The sequence below is a fragment of the Alexandromys fortis genome, unplaced genomic scaffold (assembly GCF_014885135.2).
Source record: "Alexandromys fortis isolate MF-2015 unplaced genomic scaffold, M_Fortis_MF-2015_v1.1 scaffold_269, whole genome shotgun sequence".
In the NCBI taxonomy this organism is placed as follows: Eukaryota; Metazoa; Chordata; class Mammalia; order Rodentia; family Cricetidae; genus Alexandromys; species Alexandromys fortis.
In genome coordinates, this window is record NW_026068138.1 from 49,990 (window position 1) to 73,943 (window position 23,954).

General features: G+C 50.4%; 1 protein-coding gene across 1 annotated transcript; it reads right to left on the reverse strand.

Moving 5' to 3' along the window:
* Window positions 1-6: 6 nt before the first annotated feature.
* Window positions 7-23,451, reverse strand: Cmtm7 (CKLF like MARVEL transmembrane domain containing 7). The gene is made up of 3 exons (XM_050126566.1): window positions 23,024-23,451; window positions 2,326-2,502; window positions 7-1,419 (listed from the first exon to the last, which is right to left on the reverse strand). The coding sequence occupies exons 1-3, from the start codon at window positions 23,156-23,158 to the stop codon at window positions 1,141-1,143; spliced, it is 591 nt and encodes a 196-aa protein (XP_049982523.1). The 5' UTR covers window positions 23,159-23,451; the 3' UTR covers window positions 7-1,140.
* Window positions 23,452-23,954: the final 503 nt, after the last annotated feature.

Here is a 23,954-nt window from a genome sequence, read left to right on the forward strand (position 1 = left end):
AAAAAAAAAAAAAAAAAAAAAAAAAAGAAACTTGCAAAGACCCTGAAACTCATTTTAAAAGTCTTAGCTCAGTTGGTAGAGTGCTTGCCAGCAGGCACCAAGCCCTCGGCTCCATCCTCAGCACCACACACACCAGATGTGGTGTTGCATGCCTTAGATCCTAGCACTCGGGGCTGGAGTCAGGAGAATCTCAAGTTGAAGGTCATCCTTGGCTACTTCTTAAGTTAGAGGTCAGTCTGGGCTACAAGAGACCAAGTCTTAAAACAAACACAAAAAATTTTCTTGCCTGGGTACTAGACTAAAGGCCACTCAGATATGAAGTTGGCGGAATCACAAATCAGATCACAAGAATCTATGGCTGTTTCAACCATGCTCCCATATGTGTCTACACATTCGTCTGCTTGTGTATGTCCCACAGGGCTGGACTTCTGTACAGTCTAGCTGGCTGGACGTGGCTTGGGCAGATCATTTTAATCTCTGCAAGGGATAAGGAGCCCCTTCCGGGCCTGAGTACTGCTGAAACTAAAAGGAGACTGGGAAGAAGGTCAATTGGTAGACCGCCTGCATGCAGTCTAGGGATGGGTGGAGCACCCCTATAATCCCAGAACGGGGGGAGGTGGAGGCAGCAGGATCAGAAGTTCAATGTTATCCTCAGCTACATATTGAATTTAAGTTCAGCTTTGGCTACATAAGATATATATATATCTTAAAAGATATGTATATCTTTTAAGGTATCTGAGCAGTGTGGTGCATGCCTACAACCCCAGTACTCAGGAGGAGATAGAGGAGGATCTCTGTAAGTCTAAGGCCACCCTGAGCTAAGCAATGCATTTTAGGTCAGTTTCAGGTCAGCCTGGGCTAAACAGCGTGTTCCAGGCCAGCCTGGACTACCCAGTGAGACCCAAAAGAAAAGAGACAAAAGACTCATGGCAGACATCACTAGTTCATTGCAGTGCCCTTCCCTCTTGAAGCAAAAGAGATGCCCAAACACTCTGCCGTGAGCATATGCTCAGAGTTGGCATGGGGATTGAAACCCTTTTGCTCTGATGTAAGCAGTGGCTGTAAGGGAGACAGACCTAGAGATAGGGTGTAAAGAATGGGCCGCTACTCCTGAAGCTGTATAAGTTTGTCAACAGTCCTTCAGCCTACTTCCCAGACCCTCTGAAACGAGCCCAAATGCCAGGCTCTTTGGAGAGGGTAGCTGGCTGGATTGAGGTAGGTGTGAATTTGAAGAAGGAAGGCCCCCAAATCAGCCCCTTCCCTGGCCACTATTGGGAGGAAAGGAGCTGAAGTCTGAACTGGTTGTAGGAAACATCTCACCGCTCCTGCTACCAGGCCACTCTGGTTGTAGCTCTTGGAGGCTGCCACGATAGAGGCGATGAGAAGAAGCAGGGTGCCGATGACATAGTGCAGAAGCTCCTGGAAGCCGGGCGGAAGAAAGAAAGGAATGAATGGAGAGCTCGCTCCGGGGCAGGGAGACGGGAGAGCTCGCTCTGGGGAGACAGGAGAGCTCACTCCGGGGCAGGGAGATGGGAGAGCTGTGTTCTCTCCCTTGGAACACTTAGGACAGAAGAAGGGCATGTCGCTCAGGTGACCCTGGGCCAGGAAGACCCACACTGGAGAGAAGGAAGCTGGGCAAGTAAGAGACACAATCTCTGGTGAGCAGAGCCAGAGACCAAGAACTGCCCAGTTCCCGAGATCATTTTGTAGGCCTTTTCCTAAGGTGCTAGGTTTAATCCAGCATTAAGCAAAATGAAACAGAACAGAAGGAACTACGACAGTAATAAATGCTCTCAAAAAAAAACCTAAAAACAAAAAACACTCAACAGAATAGGGTCTCTGTCTGATGACAGATAACTATAAAAATTCATATCTAGCTTCACGTCAACATGAAAGATACAATGCTTCCCTTCAGAGACCACAGGAAAGGTCATGACACCTGCCTCCAGGCACATACTTTTAACTCAGGAGGCAGAGGCAGGAGGATCTCTGCGAGTTTCAGACCAGCCTGGCCTACAGAGCGAGACACTGTCTTCAAAGCAGATCCTTCTGGTTTACCTTCTCAGCCTCTGCCACCAAGTGTCACTGTGCAGCTCTCTCGGCAGTGTGCACACCCTTACTAGCTCTCTCCTCAAGGCTTGTTCTACACTCCACACACACAGCGGGTAAATGGCAAAGGAGCCACAGCCTTCTAAGGCTGGGATGTGAGTTTGAGGGACCCTCAGGAGGCCAGCAGAGATGTCCGCCAAGCACTGAGGAGTCGGGGACCAAGCAGCCGTGTCCAAACCCCTGTGTGCTGACACTGGGGCCAGGTCTCCCTCTTACCGACAGGGGCCAGCTGATGCAGGTAAGCACACGGTAGAAGCGGAAGAGGTGGACCAGGTAAAAGACGAGAATCATTATCAGGTCGCAGATTGTGACGACTTCAAAGAAGCTGTAGGCGCCATAGTCGATCCAAGGGGAGGAGCTTCGCACACAGATGAAGGCGATCAGCAAGGTGACCTGTGGCAGACATGGAAATGTTAGCACACTTCTGCCCACGACAGGCACCCAGGAGTAGGGGGACACACAGGAAACCAGCAGGGCTGTCCCTGTGTCAAGCCAAGCCGGAACTGATAGCTACAGTCCAGGCTATTCCCACACAAACTGCCCGGGAGGTTGAAAGAATTTGCTTTCATGTAACACAGGCTTGGAAAAGACATTCAGGGGGAGCCAGGGCTTATGTATTAGCTAAAACTAATATACAGCTGTTTCAAATGGCAAAAATAGCAACTCATCTATTGTCCTTATCAGTGGACAAGTTATTATTGATTGCCATGTGGCATATAAGATCCAATGGAAGCATTCAAGAACTCTGCCAGGTAGACAAAAATCAACCCTGTTTCACAGAGAGAAATGGAGGTCACTTGGTCACTAGTAATTAGTCCAACCAGCTCAGCTTGTAGGCAGTAACATATTTGAATCAGTGTCCATGCACGCATGTGCATGCGTGCACACACACATATACATGTGTGGACTTCTAGAAGAGCAGGCCACGCCCTTAACCACTAGCCACCTCTCCACCCGCAGCACGGCCTTGAAGCAGTTACTCTCTTCTCATCCACAATTAGGAAGCACAGGGATGGATCCGTCCTAGCTCCTGCCTCTACTTACACAGTCCAGGATCCAACCAGAGAACAGCACCTCCCGCACTGAGCAGAAGAACTTCCCACTTCATATGTGTGAATGTGTGTATGTACAGGTGTGGACACATGGAACAGTGCCAGTGTGGCGGTCAGAGGACAAGTGTCGGGGGTCATTTCTCTCCCCGCACCAGATGAGTTCTGGGGATCAGGCTTGGCTGTGAGAGGCTTTACATGCTGAGCTATCTTACTGGCCTTGTTGGCTTATTATCCCAGCTGGCCTCGGATTCCCTATGAAGAGGCAGACTGTGAACATCTGGTCCTCCTCTGTCTGTCCACCACCTGGACTAAGATTGCAGGCATGTGCCATCATATCCAGTTTTATGTGGTGCTGGGGAATGAATCCAACTCCCCAGCCCAGGAATAGCCACTTTTAAGAGACTTATTTATTTATTAATAATTTATTTATTTGTATTTTATGCACATTGGCATCTTGCCTGTGTGTGTCTGTGTGAGGGTGTTGCATTCCCTGGAGCAGGAGTTATAGACCATTGTGAGTTACCATGTGGGTGCTGGGAATTGAACCTGGGTCCTCTAACAGCCAGGGCTCTTAACTGCTGAGTCATCTCTCCAGCCCTAAGAGATTGATGTTTTATTAGTTTTAATTGCATGTAGCTGTGTGTGTGTCTGCATGTGAGTATGTGCACATGCGTGTGGGTGACTGAGGAAAACAGAGGCGTTGGAATTCCTGGAGATTAGAGTTACTGATGATTGTGAGCCTCCTGACTTGGGGCTGAGAACCAAACTTCAGTCCTCTGATAGAGCAGCAAGTGCTCTTAACTGCTGAGCCATCTCTCCAGCCCTGGAATAAGCACTTTGAAAACAGGCCCTGGTCTGTGGTGGTGCAAGCAGGGGCAGACAGATTTCTAAGAATTCAAGGCCAGTTTGGGCTAATTCTAAGCCAAATTCTAAGCCAGCTAGAGAGCCGTTGTGAGAATCCTTCTCAAAACAAACAAACAATAGAAAACAACAACAAAAACAAGACAAAAACCACACACACAAAACACTTGGCATGTTTTGAAAGTGATATATGAGTTGTTCTGAGTTTTGTGTTTTGATTTTTTTTTTTTTTTTTGGATTTTTCGAGACAGGGTTTCTCCGTGGCTTTTGGTTCCTGTCCTGGAACTAGCTCTTCTAGTCCAGGCTGGCCTCGAACTCACAGAGATCCGCCTGACTCTGCCTCCCGAGTGCTGGGATTAAAGGTGTGCGCCACCACCGCCTGGCTTGTGTTTTGATTCTTGCTCTGAGAGCTGGACTCTGCCAAAGGAGAATGATGGCCACAGGTGAGGAACACACTCGACACTTGCACCTGAGGGTCTGCCTGACAGTGTCCCCCGGCCAGAGACACCATGGGGGCGGTCTTAGCTGAACCACAGCTGATGCCATTAAGAGCCCTGTCTTGAGGATGACCTGACAGCCCCACGTCAGGTACCAGTGGAGAACAGTGTGGTAAATCCCCACCTCTAAGCCACAGGCCTGGTGGGTGAGAGTCCTGACCCGTCTGCTGTCTGGAGGCAGGCGCCCAGACCTGCAGACCCGAGAGACCTGCAGACCCGAGCTCTGCTGTAGACAAGCGACAGCTGGCTGGTGACATGCAGGACCTCCAGCATTCTCTAGACCCCCATGCATGCTTCCCTAGGAGCAGGATCTGCTACCAAACACTCTCGTGTGTTGCATTCTTAGCATTAAATGTGACCTCTCCTGGGACTGGGGAGATGGCTCAGTGGATAGCAGTGGCTGCTGCCAAACATGATGATCTGAGTTCAATCCTTGGGACCCTCATGGTAGAGAAGCAAGCCCCGTGGGCTGCCCTTTGACCTCCACGTGCATACTGTGACAGGCGTGTACCCACACACGTTACATGTGCACATAACATAAATAATGAATAAACAAAGAGCCACAGAGGAAGGCAGATGTTCCGGTTTGCTTTAACAGCGCGTTTCAGCTCACTTTTCTGTTTTTCCTTGGAGACAAGGGTGTCATGAAGCTCAGGCTGGCCTGGAACTCACTAAGAAGCCAAGGATAACCTTGAACTTCTGATCCTCTTTCTAGAGTGCTAGGATTCGGGTTTGTTTTACCAGGCCTGGTTTAGGCGGTGTGAGGGACTGAATTTAAGGCTTCTTGCATATGAGGTAAATAAACACTCTACAGCTGAATCACATCCCCACCTGCCCCTACACTTTTACTCTAAGCTACCATTCTGCTGGATCAAAAGACTTTGAGATGGTGCAAAGCCATCCCAATTATCCCACTGGAGGCTGCCCAGAGGAGGTGACATCTGCCAACCCTGGCTCACAGCAGCTCAGACTCAGGCCTCTGAGAGTCCTGTCCAGCCAGCAGTAAGTACTTACTGGATTGTTGGGGGACTGTGAACCACCAGACCCTGAATTTCTTGTAAACAACTTGTTTTCCTCCACTCTGAGCAGCCTGCAGCTGATCTGAGCATGAGACCTTGCCTGCAGCTGCTCTGAGCATCCTGATGGCAGGCGCGTGGATTCTGATGAGTCCTCAGCTGAAAGATCCTGAGAGCTGGGGCGTGGCCAGAGCCCTATATAAGCTACCCCTGAGGACAATAAAGTGGACATTCTTGGCATTCTTGTATCAAGGATGACCTGTGTCCCTGTGTCTCTGTCAGTGTGCACGTATCTTTATGTGTTTTTAAGTCTCCAGCCTGGTTCCTGGCTCACGTACCGTAGAGCGGACATTGCGTTTTTTACATTGGATGTCATTAAGATTTTTGTGGGGAGGGAGTCGAGACAGGGTTTCTCTGTGTAACAGCCCTAGCTGTCCTGGAACCCACTACGTTAGACCAAGCTGGCCTTGAACTCATAGAGATCTGCCTGCCTGTGCTTCCTGAGTGTTGGGTTTAAAGGAGCAGGCTACCATAGCCTGGCTAAGATTTCTAACTATTTGTTGTGCAGCAGAGCTAACTGATACATCTATTTTCAGAACTGGCACTGGCGTGGCTTCAGTCTACCCTTGCTTTTAGTAAGGGAACAAAAACACATGTATGCCCAGTGTAGTGGCTCACACCTTTAATCCCAGCACTCTGGAGGCAGAAGCAGGAGGATTTCTGTGAATTTGAGGCCAGCCTGGTCTACAGAGAGAGAGAGTTCTAGGACAATTACAGCTATGCAAAGAAACTCTGCCTTGAAAAGAACCCATTTATTTGATAATTATTCATTGACTATCAACCACATCCCCAGTTCTAATCCTTGTCTGTCAGTACATATATTTACAATAAAGCTAAGCATGGTGCCCCTTGCCTTCAATCTCAGCAGAGGCAGAGGATTGCTTCAAGTTCAAGGCCTGTCAGTGCTACAGAGTGAGATTGTCTCAAACCAAAATTAAACCAAAGCAACTCACTAAACAACCAACCAACCAACCAACCAACCAACCAACCAAACCAATGTAGGGACTGGGGTCTAGTTTGTTTGGCAGAGTGCTTGCCTAGTGCTCACAAAACCCTAGGTTCAATCCTTAACACCTCATAAACCAGGCATGGTGGTACAAACCTAATTTCAGCATTTGGGAGGTGGTGTAAGACTTTAAGACAATTCTGAAGCCATTTCTAACAATTCTGAATCCTCTCAGCCTCCGTGCCATAGTGCTTCCCCTCCTCCCCTGGGAACCAAGGACCTAACAGCTACACATGCACGTACTCAGTTCCTGAACGATTACCCATATACGTATGTTTTGATTCAGTCCCCTGGGAAATGGGGTCAAAATGACCTCTTACTTCATCTTATCTGGCAACAGCTCTCCAGCCAATTATTGGTAAGAACCCTTTCAAATAAGCCAATCATAATAGTCAAAGAACAACCCCCCTTGCTTCTGTGGCCTTCTCCTTTAAAAGTAGGCTGTGCCAGCTATTCGAGGTCTCTCGGCTTCCCGAATGCTGAGGGACCTTGTCATGACAGAATTAATAAAATCCTCATGCTTTTGCATCAGCTGTGGTGTGTAAGGTGGTCTCTGGGGGCGACTCCTCCTCGGTGTTTGGATGCTAGAGTCCAACAGTGGCAGAGGGAGGATCAGAAGTCAGAAGTTCAAGGTCATTTTCTTCTACTTTGTGAGTTAGAAACCAGCCTGAGACCCCCATCTTAAAAAACAACTTTAAAGATGATGGTGGCTCATGCCTTTAATCCCAGCACTTGGGAGGCAGAGACAGGCGGATCTCTGTGAGTTCGAGGCCAGCCTGGTCTACAAGAGCTAGTTCCAGAACAGGAACCAAAAGCTACTGAGAGGCTGGAGAGATGGCTCAGTGGTTAAGAGCATTGCCTGCTCTTCCAAAGGTTCTGAGTTCAATTCCCAGCAACCACATGGTGGCTCACAACCATCTGTAATGAGGTCTGGTGCCCTCTTCTGGCCTGCAGACATACACACAGACAGAATATTGTATACATAATGAATAAATAAATAAATAAACAAAAGCTACAGAGAAACCCTGTCTCGAAAAATCCAAACAAAACAAAACAAAACAACTTTAATCTTAGCACTTGAGAGGCAGAGACAGACAGATCTCTGAGACTATGAGGCCAGCCTGGTCTACAGAGCAAGTTCCAGGATACCCAGGGCTGTAGAGAAACCCTGTCTTAAAAAAAAAAAAAAAGCAAAAGCAAAAAATGCTGGGTGGTGGCACACACCTTTAATCCCAGCACTGAAAGGTGGATCTGAGTTCGAGGCCAGCCTGGTCTACTGAGTAAGTTCCAGGACAGACAGGATTGTTACATGAGAAACCCTGTCTTGGAAAACGAAGGAAGGAAGGAAGGAAGGAAAGAAGGAAGGAAGGAAGGAAGGAAGGAAGGAAGGAAGGAAGGAAGGAAGGAAAAAATGAAAACCAACCGGTTGGTGAGACGGTCCAGCAGATAAATGCACCTGCCGTGTAAGCCTCATGATGGAGTCCATCCCAGAACCCGCGTGAAACCTGGAAAGAGAACTGACTGCACATGTTTTTTTCCTGCCCTCCATCCAAACATGAGCTGTGGGACACACGCCGTGCACACACATATTCACAGGACACACGCCATGCACACACATATACACAAGCTGCGGGACACACGCTATGCACACACATATACACAGGACACACGCCATATATACACTAGCCGCGGGACACATGCCATGCACACACATATACACGACAATGATAAAGTTGAAAACAAACAAACACCAAAAAGGCCACACCAGCTTCCGTTTTGCCAGGGGGAGCCCTCAGGAGTCTCGGACAAAGAGCACATGGGGCTGGCACTCTGGCCAGTATCATGGGAAATCAATCCTTAGAGAATCAGCGAGGCTTGTCAGACCCTGTAAGAGGCCTGGCACGCAGCTTTGGGCAAGTGCCAGAGTGTGTGCCCGCTGAGTCCCTCAACAAGGCTGCAGGATGCCTTGATTCAAAACTGGAGCAACCCGGAGCCAAGCCTGCGCCAGCCTGAGGAGAGGGATTAGTCTGGAATGAAAAACAACCAAGCAAGTACACAAGAACCATGATGGGCCTGTGCCCTGGGTCACGGACACTATTGTTCAGCATGTGGATCACCCCCCATGGGGACCCGGATAGACCTGAGGCTGCTTGAAGACCGGCCTTCGGTAAGAACACGGGAAGCCGAAGGGAAGGCTGGCGACATGCTTTAGAGGGCAAAGGCTGTTACTGTCAAGTCTGAGGGCTGAGTCAGCCTCAGGTTTCACATGGTGGAATGAGAGAACCAATTCCTGTAACAGCCAGGGGATTGCCAGGAGAGGAAAAAGACAGGACAGGGAAGGCAGCAAGAGCCCCCCTCAAGACCTCCAGGGGTTTGGGGGGACTCTGCTGCCTGGTGATGCAGGGAGCCCCGTGGGTACACAAACAAGAGGGTCCATGCACCTCCCCAACCCTCCCTAACTGCTACGGAGTCCTGAGAGTTTTTTTTCACAACAATTTCAGACTGAGTCTAAATCCTCCCACAAACCAAGCGGTAATGAAACCAGATCGGGCCTCCCCACCTCGATCCTCTGAGGGGCAGCTAGGGAGCAAGCAGCTTGGAAAACTCCTTAGAGCAGCGGTTCTCAACCTTCCTAAGGCTGCGACCCTTTAACACAGTTCCGCATGGTGTGGTGACCCCAACCATAAACTTATTCCCTTGCTGCTTTGTAACTGCAATTTTGCTACTGTTATGAATCGTAATGTGAATTTCTGTGGTTTCTGATGGTCTTGGGGGACCCCTGTGAAAGGGTCCTTCAACAACCCTGAGGGAGCATGACCCAGAGGTTGAGGGCTGCCACCTTAGAGGAAGGAAAGATGCGTCTGGGGTCTGAGGCCTGGATACCTTGTTCTCCCGAGGTCTGAGTGCTGCCCTCTGTCCCATGCACAGTGGAAGGTAAGCCTTCCCTGGCCTGTGAGTGAGTCCTCACCGTGTCCATGGTGAGTTTGTGGAGACAAAGGCCTCCCTTCAGCGAGGTCCCCGCCCCCTTAGCCTCCATTTATTAAAAATAACCTGGCACGGCTGACCTTGGCTAGCCCCACCTGCTCCCTTCACCAGCCTGCAGGGTTGGCCACCGTCAAAGCCTGTCAGACAAAGCAGGCTTTTCAGTCTCTACAGAAGGCCTCACCCCTGACCTGGAAGCGCTGAGAGGAAGTGGGGGCCCACGAAATCTGCCTATATGCCTGTCCTCCATAGTGGCAACACTCATCCACCTACACCCAGAGCTCAGGTGACCCAGACACAGGCCAGCAGTCCTCAGGGTGACAGCTGGGGAGAGCTTACATAGCAGGAGTCAGCTGAGGTCTTCATGACCCTTGCTCCCGAGAGTAAAGACTTCCTAACTGTGTCTCAGGATTGGCTTACAGAATGCTCCCTTTCCTAAAGCATGGTGGAACTGAAAAAGAGGTTAAAAAAATAAAAAAGTTAAAAAAAATCAGCTGGGCATTGATGGCGCACGCCTTTAATCCCAACACTCAGGAGGCAGAGGTAAGCGTATCTGAGTTCAAGTCCAGCCTGGTTGGTGGAGTAAGTTCCAATACAGCTAGGGCTACACAGAGAAACCCTGTCTCGAAAAACAAACAAACAACAACCCACAAAAGTCAGTCACAGAAGGGGCAAAAGGTATGGACTCTGAAAAGCTCAGAGTGGACTGTTCACATGCAAACGTCTCAGAAGGAGTGGTTTCTGCCCCTCAGTTGCATCTTAGTGCATCAGGCCAGCAGCACAGACGAGACGGGAGCACAGGGCACCTCAGAAGTGCACAGCTGGTCTAAGAGTTCCAGATGATTTGAACCCACACTAGAGAGACAGACACGAGAGGCAGCCATATGTCCCCGTCAACTGATGCAGAAAAAAGCATAGGGCAAGCATTTCAACATCCATTCATGATGAAAACAAAACAAAAAACTTCTCAGGAGGCAAGGACCAGCCTTAACCTGAGTACAGTGTATAGTGGTGTATATTGTATGGTGTACAGTGTATGATGTATAGTATATAGCATACAATGTATGGTATACAGTGTATGTGTACAGTGTATAGTATATAGTATACAGTGTACAATTACAGTGTGCAGTACACCCTGCACACCACTATAACTATAGCCACTATAATAAGGCCACACCTCCTAATCCTTGCCAAACAATTCCGCCAACTGGGTACCAAGCCTTTAAATCTATGAGCCTATGGGGGCCATTCTCGTTCAGACTCCCGCATGTACCTTGCCCTAGAGTTCTTTCGTCCACCCGGAGTGTCATACAATGAACAGGACATCCTGACCAATCCTGAGAAGCCTTGGAAAGCTAGTGTCCCAGCTGGGGATGATGGCACTAGAGAGGTGGAGAGGCAGGGGATTGTGAGTTCCAGGCTAGCTGAGGCAACCTAACAAGACCTTGTCTCAGAAACAAAAGCCAGCATTGCACCATTGACGTGTGTGTCTGTGGGTTTCTGGCTTTCCAAGTGAAACCGCAGGAAGGATTGGGAAGGTCCTCACTCAAGCAGTCAGGTACTGTTCTCCAGGACACATCTGTCCATGATTGTGACCTATGTTGTTACAAGGAGTTAAAAATGAGACAGCGTGCTGGGCAGTGGTGGTGCACACCTTTAACCCCTGCACCCCGGAAGCAGAGGTAGGTGGATCTCTGTGAGTTCAAGGCCAGCCTGGTCTACAGAGTGAGCTCCAGAACAGCTCTTACAGCTCTGTTACACAGAGGGACCCTGTCTTGAAAAACAAAACCAAACAAACACAAATAAGCAAAAGGTCCGGTGAAGTGGCGGGGCAAGAGCTCAGTGGGTAAAGTGCTTGCTGCTAAGCAGGGGGACCTGAGTGTGAGCCTCAGCACCTGTGTGAAGTCAGGAGCCATGTGGCCCACACTTGTCACCCCAGTGTTGGGGACGTGAAGATGGGCAGGTTCCTGGGGCTTGCTTGGCCAGGCGGGTGAGCTCCAGGTTCAGAGAGAGAACTCATCTCAAAAGGGGAATAGTAACTGAGGACTCTTGAGGTGGATCCTTAGCTTCCACATGCACATGCGCACACATGCATCTCACCAGCACACGTGGCTAAGCACGTGCACACACACACACACACACACTACACACTGATTTAGTTATTGCTATTGTCACAACATTGTTGAATCAGGAAAAGGCTGCTGAAATAATTTTCTTCCCCACCCACTTTATTTTTCACTCCTCCTGCTCTTATTTGCAATTAGAGTCGGATAAAAACAACAAAAACTACACAGCTCTTTCAGTGGATAGCAAAATGTGACATGAAGTCCTGAGGGCGTCTGTGCCTGGAGCTGCAGGTCCAGAGGGACACTAGGGAAGACAGCAGGCAGGGCAGATGCAGCCTGCAGCAGGTGTGCAAACCCGCAGAGCATCAGATTCTGCCAGATGTGTTCGACCTGTGGCCAGTGGGCTGCATGTGCCCCAGGATAGCTCTGAACATGAACATGGCTTGACATGAGCTGTTAACTCAAAAGAGTCAGATGTGTGTGTGTGCAGCTAGGGATGCCACCGTGAACTCAGTCCTCTGTGCCCTCTGTCCTTGCTCGCTTAGGCATCTACAGCTGGCCTCTCTCTGAACTGTGGCCAGTGAGGACTGGACCACCCTCTCTAGTCCCCAGGACAAGCTATGTGACAGGCCTCCTTCTCCAGAGCTTCCCCACAAATTCCCCATGAAGGTGACTGAGGCTGGTCCCAGGAAAACTTGCTTTTGTCTAGCTCCATTCCCCTAAATGTCTTCCCACCTCACAGAAGAACTGCATAGGCCCAGCTCTGCTTCCAGATCCACTGGCTGCAGCTCTCCCTATTCTCCGGGTTCTGGATAACTCCAAGGTGAGACGTGTGATTTAGCAGTGGTGCTCTGGGCACCAGGAGGACACTAAGTAGTGTCCTTCTCTATGACAGTGGGTGATGTCAGACTACAGTGGGTGCCGGAGACTACAGCGAAAGGTTGGAGAACTCAGGCTCAGGACAGGTCCAGCTTCTAAGAGCAAATATTTGGTCCACAAATGCTACTATTAGGAGTGTCTGCCAATCTCTTTCTTTCCTTCTCTTCCTCCCTCCCTGCCTATTCTACAAGATCTTCCTCTAGTCTAGGTTGGCCCCTAGTTGAGGTAATCCTCCTGCCTCAGTCACCCAAGTGCCAGGATTATAGGGGTGAAGTACTGCGGAGGCCCAAAAATGTGAGCCTTTTTCCACCTTGTCTGATGGTCAGAGAGTTTGGAGGGTGCTAAAAATTGTTAACAACAGCCAGGGCTACCCATCCTGACCCAGGATGTGGTTACTTGGTATGGGCCCATACAGGTAGATCCACTCCACCCTCACAGATGGTTGGGATATGCAAACATACTTTTGCACCTTCTTTTGTAATTGGAGGTTTAACCTGGGGAGTGGCTGCCCCTTTAGGATACTTGGTTTAGTGTGGCTTCACTGCCTAAACAACAGAATGCTAATGACTAGATGTCTCAAATTGTTGAAGCAACAAACTGTCCAGTTGTCCTTTGGATCATGTTAAAGAAGTCTTTTGTTTCCTTCTCCCCCCTTCTGTGTTGGGTATAAAAAAGTGTATGGAAAATTAACTGTGGGCAATTTCAGTATTCACTGGAACTCCCTCCCGGTACTATCCTATGGCTCTGTTTTATTATTTTATTCACGTCTTTGTTCTCTTTACTTATTTTTCTGATTCCCACACCCCTATCCTGGCAAGTGGTATTTTTGTAGAGGCTGGTCCCCGACAAAGTACCACACTCAACTGTTCCCATATTCTTGCATATGAAAAACTAAGGTCCATCTACAAAGGCACCCACTAAGGATCCAGAGCTAACACGAGTGGGGAAGGACTCTGTGCCTGCTGATGGTGATGGCTCACACTAACCACAGCAAGTCCATTCCCTGGAACCCAATGCTGTTCAAAATGACATTGCCTGGCCGGGCAGTGGTGGCACACACCTTTAATCCCAGCACTAGGGAAGCAGAGGCAGGAGGATCTCTGTTAGTTTGAGGCCAGCCTGGTCTACAAGAGCTAGTTCCAGTACAGGTAGGACTGTCACACAGAGAAACCTTGTCTTGAAAAACCAAAACCAACCAACCAAACAAACAACCAAACAAAGGCACTGCCTTCTGTCCTTTTAGGGTCTTACTACACGGCCTAGGCTGCACTCAAACTTGGATCTTTCTGCCTCAGCCTGATGTGGGAGTGTCATATATCAATCTGTTGATTTCATTGGTTAAGTAATAAACACACTGCTTGGCCTCATAGGTTAAAGCATTGGTGGGAGGAGTAAACAGAATAGAATTCTGGGTAGAAGAGGAAGTGAGGTCAGACTCTGCTCTGCTCCTGGGTAGACCCGACAGCTCTGCTCTCTGGAGCAGAGATGTCAGGCTCTGCTCTCTGGAGCAGAGACGCCAGGCTCTGCTCTCCCCTACAGCTCCTACCCAGGATGGATGGAGGCTAGAATCTTCCCGGTAAGCGCACCTTGGGGTGCTTACACACATTACTAGAAATGGGCTAGTCCAGGTGCGAGAATTAGCCTGTAAGGGCTAGAGTTCATGGGCCAAGCAGTGTTTAAATGAATACAGTTTGTGTGTTGTTATTTCGGGCATGAGCTAGCCAAGCGGCCGGGGTGTTGGGGACGCAGCCCCGCCGCTCCTATTTCAACATCAGCCTACGTTACGTTCTGAGAACTGGAATTCCAGATGTATGCCACCACAGCTGACAGGATTTTAATTTCTTCAGAATAGCTTTGGGAAGGGACCATGGAGAAGAGACGGGTGGACAGCAGAGGTGGGAACAGATTCTATAAGCCAAGTGGTTACAAACAAGACCCTCAGGTGGCCCATATCACTGCCACCTGATGTGGGTGCTGGGATCCAAAGTTGGGTCCTCTGCAAATGCAGTACATGCTCTTAACTGCTGAATCATTTCTCTAGCCCAACAAAAAAGTTCTTACTTTACAAAATTCCACGCAGGAAGCCGGCCAGGCATGGTGGTGCAAGCTTTAATTCCAGCACTTGGGAGGCAGAGGCCGGCAAATCTCTATAAAATCAAGGCCTACTTGGAACACAGTGATTTCCAGGACAGCCGGGGCTACATAGAGAAACCCCATCTTGACAAAACAAAACAAAATTCGACCCAGGGCTGGGAATGTGGTTTGGTTGGTAGAGGGCTTGGCCCAGCATGCAGGAATCTCTGGGTTTGATCCCCACTTTCACCTAAAACTGGATGGTAATGTGCACCCCTGCGCCTACAATCCCAGCATTTGAGAGGAACTGGGGAGAATCTCCCCTTTAGGAAGATGCAGTGTTCCTCCTAAAGGCTTTTTACTGCACGTGTTAGGCCCTCCTAAGGGATAAGCAGAAGTAGTTGCCTCTGAAGCCCTTAACTGCATCCTCGGCAGCCTCTCACCTCTGTGACAGTGTGATGTACCCACGGGATGATGCTCCATCCCTGTTTCCTATGCCACCAGTCAGCATCCACTGACTGAATTCCACCCTCACTCAGGACGGACTTACATAAGAGTGTGTCTCCCTGGGGTCCCCCAAGGATATGCCTGTCATGTTGAGCCAATCTGGGAGAGCCTGCTCACCACACACAAAAGCTGCAGGCTTGGTGAGAAAAAGTGACTTGGTTGGCCCTGGCCAGGTTCAAGTGCAGAGGTGGAATTCAATAGAGTTGTGTGTATGTGTGTGTTTTAACATGGGGAAGGTTGTAATTTTCTCAATGCTTGTTTATTCAAAAAGGGGAAAAGAAAATTACAGTTAGGGAAATAGAGAAATAGCTCAGTGGTTAACTTATTGCTCTTCCGGAGGACTTGGGTTGGGTTCCCAACACTCACATGGCAGATCACAACTGCCTATAGTCCGTGACCCCTGTTCTAGAGACTGTCAGGTACTGAGGTGCACAGAAACTCATGCAGGCACACACATATACACATACACATAAATAAGAATAAAATAAATCTAAAAAAGCCTGACACAGCATGGGCGTGGGGAGGATGGCTAACCAGGCAGGAACCACAGCACCCGTGTTTGTATTCTTGGCACTCTGCAGGGGAGGTGTGAGGGTCAGAAGTGCAAACTTATGTTCAGGTACACAGTGAACCGAGGCTGGGATACATGAAACCCCGTCCCAAAACAAAACAAAACCCAAAAAACTTAGGTTCTGGGCTCTGACTTGGTTGGAACCCAGCTGTCACTAGTCATGGTTTTCAGGCCTGAAGACAAACGACACAGCTCTTCTTCCTCAATGCCCATCGTAAACAAGGGCATAGGACCCAACTTCCTAAGACAGCCAGAGTTTAGCCAGGAAACACGAGAAAACACCCACCTCAGCAGCTCTTACCTGCCGGGTGCTCAGCCCGTTGCTGCTGACAGCTGCTGCAGGGGGAGTGGGGGGGCTGAGGGGGGAGACACACCTGTGGGAAGGAAAGTCGGGAGTCCTGCTGCAGGTTCTCATTTCCCGGCTTCGATCTTCCAAACCACCCCCTTGGGAGGAAGGGGCTTCTGAGGACCCCATAGCTGTCCTCTCAGAGCGCCTGGAAAGCTCTCTGCTTTTCTCTTGCTCCGTCCAGCCATTTGTCCTAACCATGGGTGGGTGAGCTGCCTCAGGACACAGGTCTCAGCCTTGCTGACTGCCGGCATGAGCCAGGGGAACCTGCTTGCTGCCTGTTGGAGGCTGCCCCTCTGCAGCTGCGGATGACCCACAGGGAGTGGAGTGGAGTCAGCAGGGATGTCTCGTCTTGGAGTCCGTGGGGCTCCCTCCCAGCTGGGTCCAGGCCCTGCCAGCCCAGGATGCCTTTACTGGCCTGTGAGAAATTCAGGGAGTGTGGCCAGCCAGCCAACGAGGAAGCTGCAGAGCCAGTCTGGTAACAAGGGAAGCAGCAGCTGGCAGGTCAGAGGGGGCTTCCAGGGCCAAGGCTGGCCAGCAGCACAGGCAGTAGGCAGATGGCAGGCAGGAAACAGATGCGCTGCCCATGGGCCATGCAGGAAACCGGGTCGGGGGAAGAAGGGGAGGCCTTGTCTACAACCAGAATTTGAAGAACTACTGTCCTCAGGTGCCACCCCCAGTGCAGTCACGAGGGCCCTGGAGGGTCTCTGGGACCCACTGAACAGTTAAACAAACAACCTGTTGGAGTGTTGGCACACTAGGGGACCACACACCCTTTCCCCTCTGCGGCCCTGCGGCCTGGTGCACCCTCCCCCTGTTTCCACCTTTGGCCAGTGTTCTCAGCATAGCAGTGGTTGGCTCTTCAAAGAGTGCCTAGCAGGGCAGACGATGGTATACTTGGCTGTGCCTACAAAATCCTTTGGCTTTGCAGCTTGGGGATATAAAGTCTCCTACTTGTGGGGCTCCACCTTCTAGAACTGTCTACAGTCATTGTCGCATTAATTAAGTACAGGCACAATTCAAAGCATGACTGACTAGCCTGTCATTGCTCCTTTTCCAAAGGGCCAGGCACCAAATCCACTATTACAATTATGATTACTATTCTACTTGACACCTTGAAATTTGTGGACAATAAAGGGACAGCTATGAATTTACAGACATTGGAGTCTAAAACCTGGGCCTGGGAGGGAGATAAATACAGCCTGGGAGAGAGGCGCTAGCTGTGCACACCGGAAGACTCAAGTTCCGTCTCCAGAACCCACATGAAAAGCCACATGTGCAGTCAGGTGTGTGCGTGTGAGTTCTTGTGGGTGCACACACACACACAAACACACAAAGTAAGAACAATAAAAATATTTTTAAAGGTGTAGAAAAATCTGGGCCATGGCGGTGCTGCCTTCAGTGCCAGGACGGGAGGCAAGGGCAGGAGGATCGCCGGGAGTTTGAGGCCCGCATGGAAAAGTGTTCAATTCCATTCACCTCTGCGGGGCACCGTCTCACTGTAGAAGGCAGGTGGCATCTATTCCGAGGAACAATGGGCTGTTCAACATGATTTCCCTACAAGGAGGGGCATGTGACCGCATTTACACGGACAGGACTGGAAGTCTGTGAGCTTGAAAGTGTGTGTGGGGGGCAAACGGGGGGAGGGGGGAAGGGGTTGAGGAGGCTGTAACATGAATCAGTGCCTCCATGCCTGGCTGCAAAACACACTAGTTAAAAATGCATTGTAGCCAGGCCTGCTGGGGTGTGCTGCCATTTCAGAACTCTGGAGGTGGAGGCAAGAGGGTCATGGTTCAAAGTTGTTCTCAGTAAGTCTGAGGCTAGTCTGCTCGGCTTGAGAGGTTGTCTCAAATAGGGGGAGGGACCAAGGGGTAGGGCGCCAGGACACAGCCTGGTATGGTACTTGCCACATGCTCCATCACGGAGTTGATTTAAACCCCCAGGCTGATGTAAAAGGCCAGGCGTAGCGACAAGCACCTGTAACCCCGGCACTGGGGAGGTGGGGCAGGCCAGTCATCTAGATGCGTCAGCAAGCTCCAGGTCCCAGGGTGGGACCCTGGCTCAGAAAACCAGACTGGCAGCTCCTAAGGAGCAACACTGGAAGTTAACTTCCGGCCTCCAGACACAGGTGTGTGCACACGCATGCGCATGTGCGCGTGCACGCACGTACACACAACCCGCTCCTGCACACTTAAATGCATAGAAACAAACACACCCACAGACAAGCACAAAGATTGAAAAGCCAAACATCAGGTAAACAGTAAGTTATAGTCAATAAACCCAAAGCGAGCATCTCATATGTACATGGTCATTCTAATTTTGTAGTAAACAACATTAAAACCATACGTATCGTCTACGAAGTCCTGAGAAGTCTTACTTATTGCTCCCGTTGGAGGAGAGTAAACGGAGAGCAGGTGTTCTTCTTTGTCCTCTGGGTGTTATGTACAATGAACAAATCACTTTGATTAGGATGGATAAAACCCATAGTTTTATTATCAACTTAAAAAAAGATTTATTTTTCTTCCATGTGATGAGTGTTTCTCCTGTATGTATGTCTGCATGTGTGCCTGGTGCACACAGAGGCCTGAAGAGCATGTAAAACCCCATCCTCTGAAACTTGAGTTACAGACAGTTGTGAACTGCCATGTGGGTGCTGAGAATCGAACCCAGGACCTCAGGAAGAGTAAGTAACCAGTGCTCTTAACTGCTGAGCCATCTCTCCAGCTTTATCAATTTTTAATTTGTTTTTGCCTTTAGCAGAAAGTGTCTGCCTGTTCTCAGGTCAGGATTGGGCAGAATCTTAGCAGGGTGTTTCATGGCTGTCCTTTAGCCTCTGTATTTCTGGTGGTACAAAATGAGGGTACAGGTCACACTTGGATGAGGTCTGAGTGCACTTTTAATTATTACAATATTTGAGGGATGCTAACATATTTAGTTCTTTTTGAGGCAGCCTCATGCTCTGTGTAACCTTGGCTGACCCAGAGTTTGGCATGTAGACCAGGCTGGCCTTGAACTCACAGAGATTCACGTGCTGGAAATTCTGGGGTTCAGGGTGTGTGACACCATGCCCACCCAAGGCAGAGTCTGTTGTAGTTCAAGTTGGTTTTAGACTCTATGTAGCCTAGGATGATCCTAAACTTCTGATCCTCCTGCCTCCACCTTCTGAGTAGCTGGATTACAGGTGTGCACAGCACTTCTAGAAGATTCCACAAAGCTGTCCTCTGACTTCCACACCCATTCTTTCCCTTCCAGCTGGGGCCTCTTGGGCCCTTAGGTGATGCCAGAAGACTTCATCAGCCTACACTCTGTCAGGCTGGGCAGACTGTGGGTGTCCCTGAAATACAGTCCCACTTCCCAGACCTGGAGGCTGGCCAAATGCTGTCTGCCCTCCCCCACCCCGAAACTGCTTCTCTAAGGCTATTTTTTAAAATGGCTGACCTGTGAAGTCCGGCGGCCGTTACTACAGTCTCAGCGGCTGTCTAACCAACCACAACGTTTAACCGTTTCAGACACCACCTCAAACCTCTACCACCAACAGTCACTCCTGACTTCCTTCCACAAGGCCCCGGCCGGGCCCTGAGCAGCCCCTGATTTTCATCTGTGCCTATAAATTTGCCTATTTTCAACATTCCGTCTGATCAGAACCACAGAACGTCATCTTTTGGTGGGTGGCTTTCCCGCTTCCACTTAGCACAACGTTTTGAGAGTTCCAACAGAGTTGCGTATCTCACAACCCACCTCCCTTTTCTTTTGTTGTACAATACTTAAGTGTAGTGCTTTTTTTTTAAAAAATTCATCTACCATTTATGGGTTCTCTGTGGTTTCTAGCTTCTGGCTATTGTGAATAACGCTGCTATGAAAATGAATATATATGAATGTACATCCTCACTTCTCCTAGGCTAGCAGGAGTAGTGGTCACAGGCACCTATTTAATGTACCTGTGTGTGTCTGGTGTGTGTGTGGGTATGTATACATGCATGTGTGTGTGTGTGTATGCATGCGTGAGTGTATGGGTGTGGGTGTGTGCATGTGTGTGTGCCTGTGTGTATGCATGCGTGAGTGTATGGGTATGCACGTGGGTGCGTGTGTGGAGCAAATTCACCTTTCATGCTTGTGCGGCAGAACTCCCAAGCTACTGCATCTGCGTCCTTACAGTGGCTGTGTCAGTTTACACGCCCGTCAGCGGTGGCCCAGAGTCCCAGCCTCTTCACACCTTCCACACCTTAGCCACTTGTCACTGGTCCTTCATTATCATCCACTTCATGCGTGTGACACTGTCTCACCATGGTTTTGATTGCTCTGGGTTGTTAGGAAGTTCAGACTCTGCCAGAATTGTGTGTTCTGGGGATGCAAGGTGACACCTGTGCCAGCCAGTCTTCGGCTGCTCCCGCCGTGTGGCTTTAGGTGCTCGCAGCCTTTCAGGCAGTTTCCCTCACTATTCAATGACATGACTCACTCCGTTCCTTAAAGGCATCTGTGCGATGATGCAGCCATGGCTTACAGAATGCAACTTGCACATTATTCAAAGCTGGCTTACAAAAAAGAAAAGCGCCAGGAGTGGTAGTAAGTGTGTTTGATCTCAGGACTCAGGAGGTAGGGGCAGGCAGAGCTCTGAGTTCAAGGCTAGTCTGGTCTACAGAGGAGTTCCAAAACAGCCGGGGCTACACAGAGAAACCCTGTCTGGAACAAACAAAACAAGCAAAATGATACTTTTAAACGAATTCCTCCAAGTTAAGAACAGTGATCACATCACTGCCCATTGAGGAAGATGAAAGAAATCGACCACAGGATTGCAAGAATCACACCTGACTAAACGACACACAAACACCAGGGCTCACTGGAGACTTGTTTCCCTCCTGACCTCTGGCCCGGAAGAGCCCAAGGCATTCTCTCCCTACCCCTTGTCAGGTCCCAGGTAGTCCAGGCTAGCCGGGAACTTACTGAATAGCTGAGAACGACCATGAACCTCCTGGTTCCCTTGCCTCCACCTGAGGTCTGAGTGCTGAGATTAAAGGCACGAGCCACCATACCCAAACTTATGGGGTGCTGGGAATTGGTCACAGGGCTTCATACGTTCTAATCAAGTACTCTAACCAACTGAGCTAAGGCCTGGCCTTTGCAGGTTTTAGTTTTTAAGGTATGTATGTGTGTCTATGTGGCGGCAGGTGCAGGAAAGTGTGGGCGCCCGGGGAAGCCAAGAGGCATCAATCAGATCTCCCTGGAGTTATAGAGCTGCCTGAATGGGGTGTGGAAATCAACTTGGGTCCTCTGGAATGGAAGTACCAGTTCTTAACCACGGAGCCATCTTTCCAACCCCAGCCTCTGTGGTTCTTAAGGTAACATGAAAAAAATCTCTTGATCGGAACACTGAAAGCTTAACACAAAGCTGAGAAGCAGGTCTGTAGCCCACTGAGATAGCGGCCCTCTGGGCGCTGTCCCACAGCTGCTTCTGTTGGTCATCCTAAATTGATAAATGAAAGGTTTCTAACAATGAAGATTCCATGTCAGAACAGAGTCCCTAAAGAGTGGGGCAAAGGCAGGAGCCAGACAGGAGGCCCAAGCAGGCAGCCTCCCTCCCGGGGTTTGATCAGCTGCAGCGAAGGTGGGAGACTCCTGACCTGGGTTTTAAGAGAGGCAGCAGGCAGGTGAAGTCATTGTTAAAATCTTTGCTCTCCGATTTGGAAAAGGCTGGTTTCACTGTCACCCACAAGCTGGCACAATATCCCCGTTCCTCAAACTCAAGGACCGGCATTAACGCTTCTCCCCTTCATAATTTTGTGCACCAAAATCCCAGGCTAGCAGGGACATTTTTCAACTGCTTCACTTGTGGATGGAAGCAGAGGCCTCTGATCCTCGGATCTCATCTCCACCTGTGCCTGGAGTCTCTCTGACTCCGACCAGCTTTTAAAGATCAAAGAGGTAAGTAGCCTCTTGCTTTTGTTTGGCTGATCTAGGCCGGTAGCTTGGGTCCCACACACCACTCTGCTCAAACCAAAACTGCTTAGAACCACACCTTTTTAGTTCCTTTTTAAAACGCCCCTGTGTCCCAATTTTGGTCCCTCCAGGTTCCCTTCTTAAGAGAGGCGAGTACTTCTCCTTCCTCCCTTTCCGCAGGGAAACGCTAGGCAACCAAAATAATGGTTACGGATGGTAGAAAACTCTGGCCCAGTACCCCAGCTGGGGGGCTGCTCCCGCTTAGCAGGCAGGACCCCGCTTCCGGGTCTGTGACTTTGCACCAGGTTCCCCAAACTTCTGTCTCCACAGCTTTCTACAAAACTACCACTCCCCTCTCCAGCCATAGTGACTGGAGCATCAAACCGTCCAACCCAGTTCCAAAATAAACCACACAAACAGAAAAGGCGTTGAAGACGAGACATTTCAAATAAGTTGAAAACAGCAAACAGGAGGGAGAAAATAAGGGTGGGTAAAGAGCGAACTGGAACAGGCCTGCCTGGCAACTTCTGGCCTGGCCAGAGGCTTCTGTGCAGCCCTGCTCACACTAACAACGGCCCCCTCACCCTGCCTGGCTCCAAGTGACCATCAGAAGGTCTCAGCCACAGGCCTTCCCAGTTAACCATCGGCCTTCCGAGGAGCCTCTGAGGCCTGGGGGAGCACAGGGGGCACAGCGATGTTCTTAAAGGCGGCGATTCTCCCCGTCCCCAGCAGATATCGAACGCCAAGCCGAGCCCTCAGCTCTCCGGCGGCCGGGCACGGCCTGGGGATGGTAGGGACAGCAGGGGACTCTCCCTTCCCTGCCCGGGTGCGAGACGCGCGGCCTGGAGAAGAGGAAGGAAGACGAGGAGGAACTCGCACCCCAGGTTTCAGTGGAGAAGCGGGCCGGCCCCGCTGGGAGGCGGTTGGAGATGCGAGGAGACGGGAGACCTTGCGGGCTGCTCCGGGAACTTTTTAGGAGGACACTAAAGCGGTGCGCAATGATCCCACGGTCCCGGCCAGGTGCAGCCCGTGTACGCGTCCCCAGGCCACTCCACCCTTCTTACCATCTGTGCCACTTTGAGCAGGGCGCCCTGGGTACGCGGGTACACCCGGTCCAGCAGTCCCTCCGAGGGCTGGCTTGGCCCCGGCGCGCCGCCGCTGCTGCACGTGGTCCGGATGAGCCCCGATCCATGCGACATCGCGGGGGCCCAGACCGGCCGGCGGCCTACGGGCCCCCCGAGACCTCTGGCTAGTAAAGCTGGAACGGGACGGGGCGGGGCCTCAGGGGCGGGGCGCTCGGGTCCCTCTTCCCAACTGTGGCGGGACCCAGAGGGGACCGGGAGCAGATGCCCCACAAACTTCTGCCCACCAGACGCGCGGAAGTTGGACTGGCCTGGGCAGGAAACCGGACGCCTGGGGCCCTGGCCTCTCCCAGAAGCGCACCGCCCAGGTCACAGCTGGTGACGAGCCTCCAGGGATTTTTTTAATGTGTGTGTGTGGGGGGGTGCGGCTGCCTCTGGGTGCTGACCAGTAGGGCGTAGGGCGAAATGCCCCAGCATATCGTGCTGCGCTGTTCATTTCTGCGTGTGCTTGTGTGTGTGCAGAGGTGCGTGTTCACACCTCCCCCCCCGCCCCCCCCCCGTCCTCCTTCTATTCTGCTTTTTTTTTCTTTGTTTTAAGGCAGTCTCTCTCTTGCTGGAGGTGGCACTTTACTTCCAGCCCTGGGAAGCAGAGGCAGGAGGATCTCTATGAGTTCGAGGTCAACCTGGTCTACACAGTGAGCTCCAGGACCCCCAGGACTATTTAGAGAGACTTTGTCTCAAAAACAAACAAACAAATAAATAAACAAACAAGTTAGAATCTCTATAGACCCTGCTAGCCTCAAACTCACAGAGATCCTCCTGCTTCTGCCTCCCCAGTGCTGGACCGAAAAGGTGTGCACCACATCCCAAGGAGTTGCTCTTTTAGATGCTCTAGGCTGTGTAAAAGTGGCAG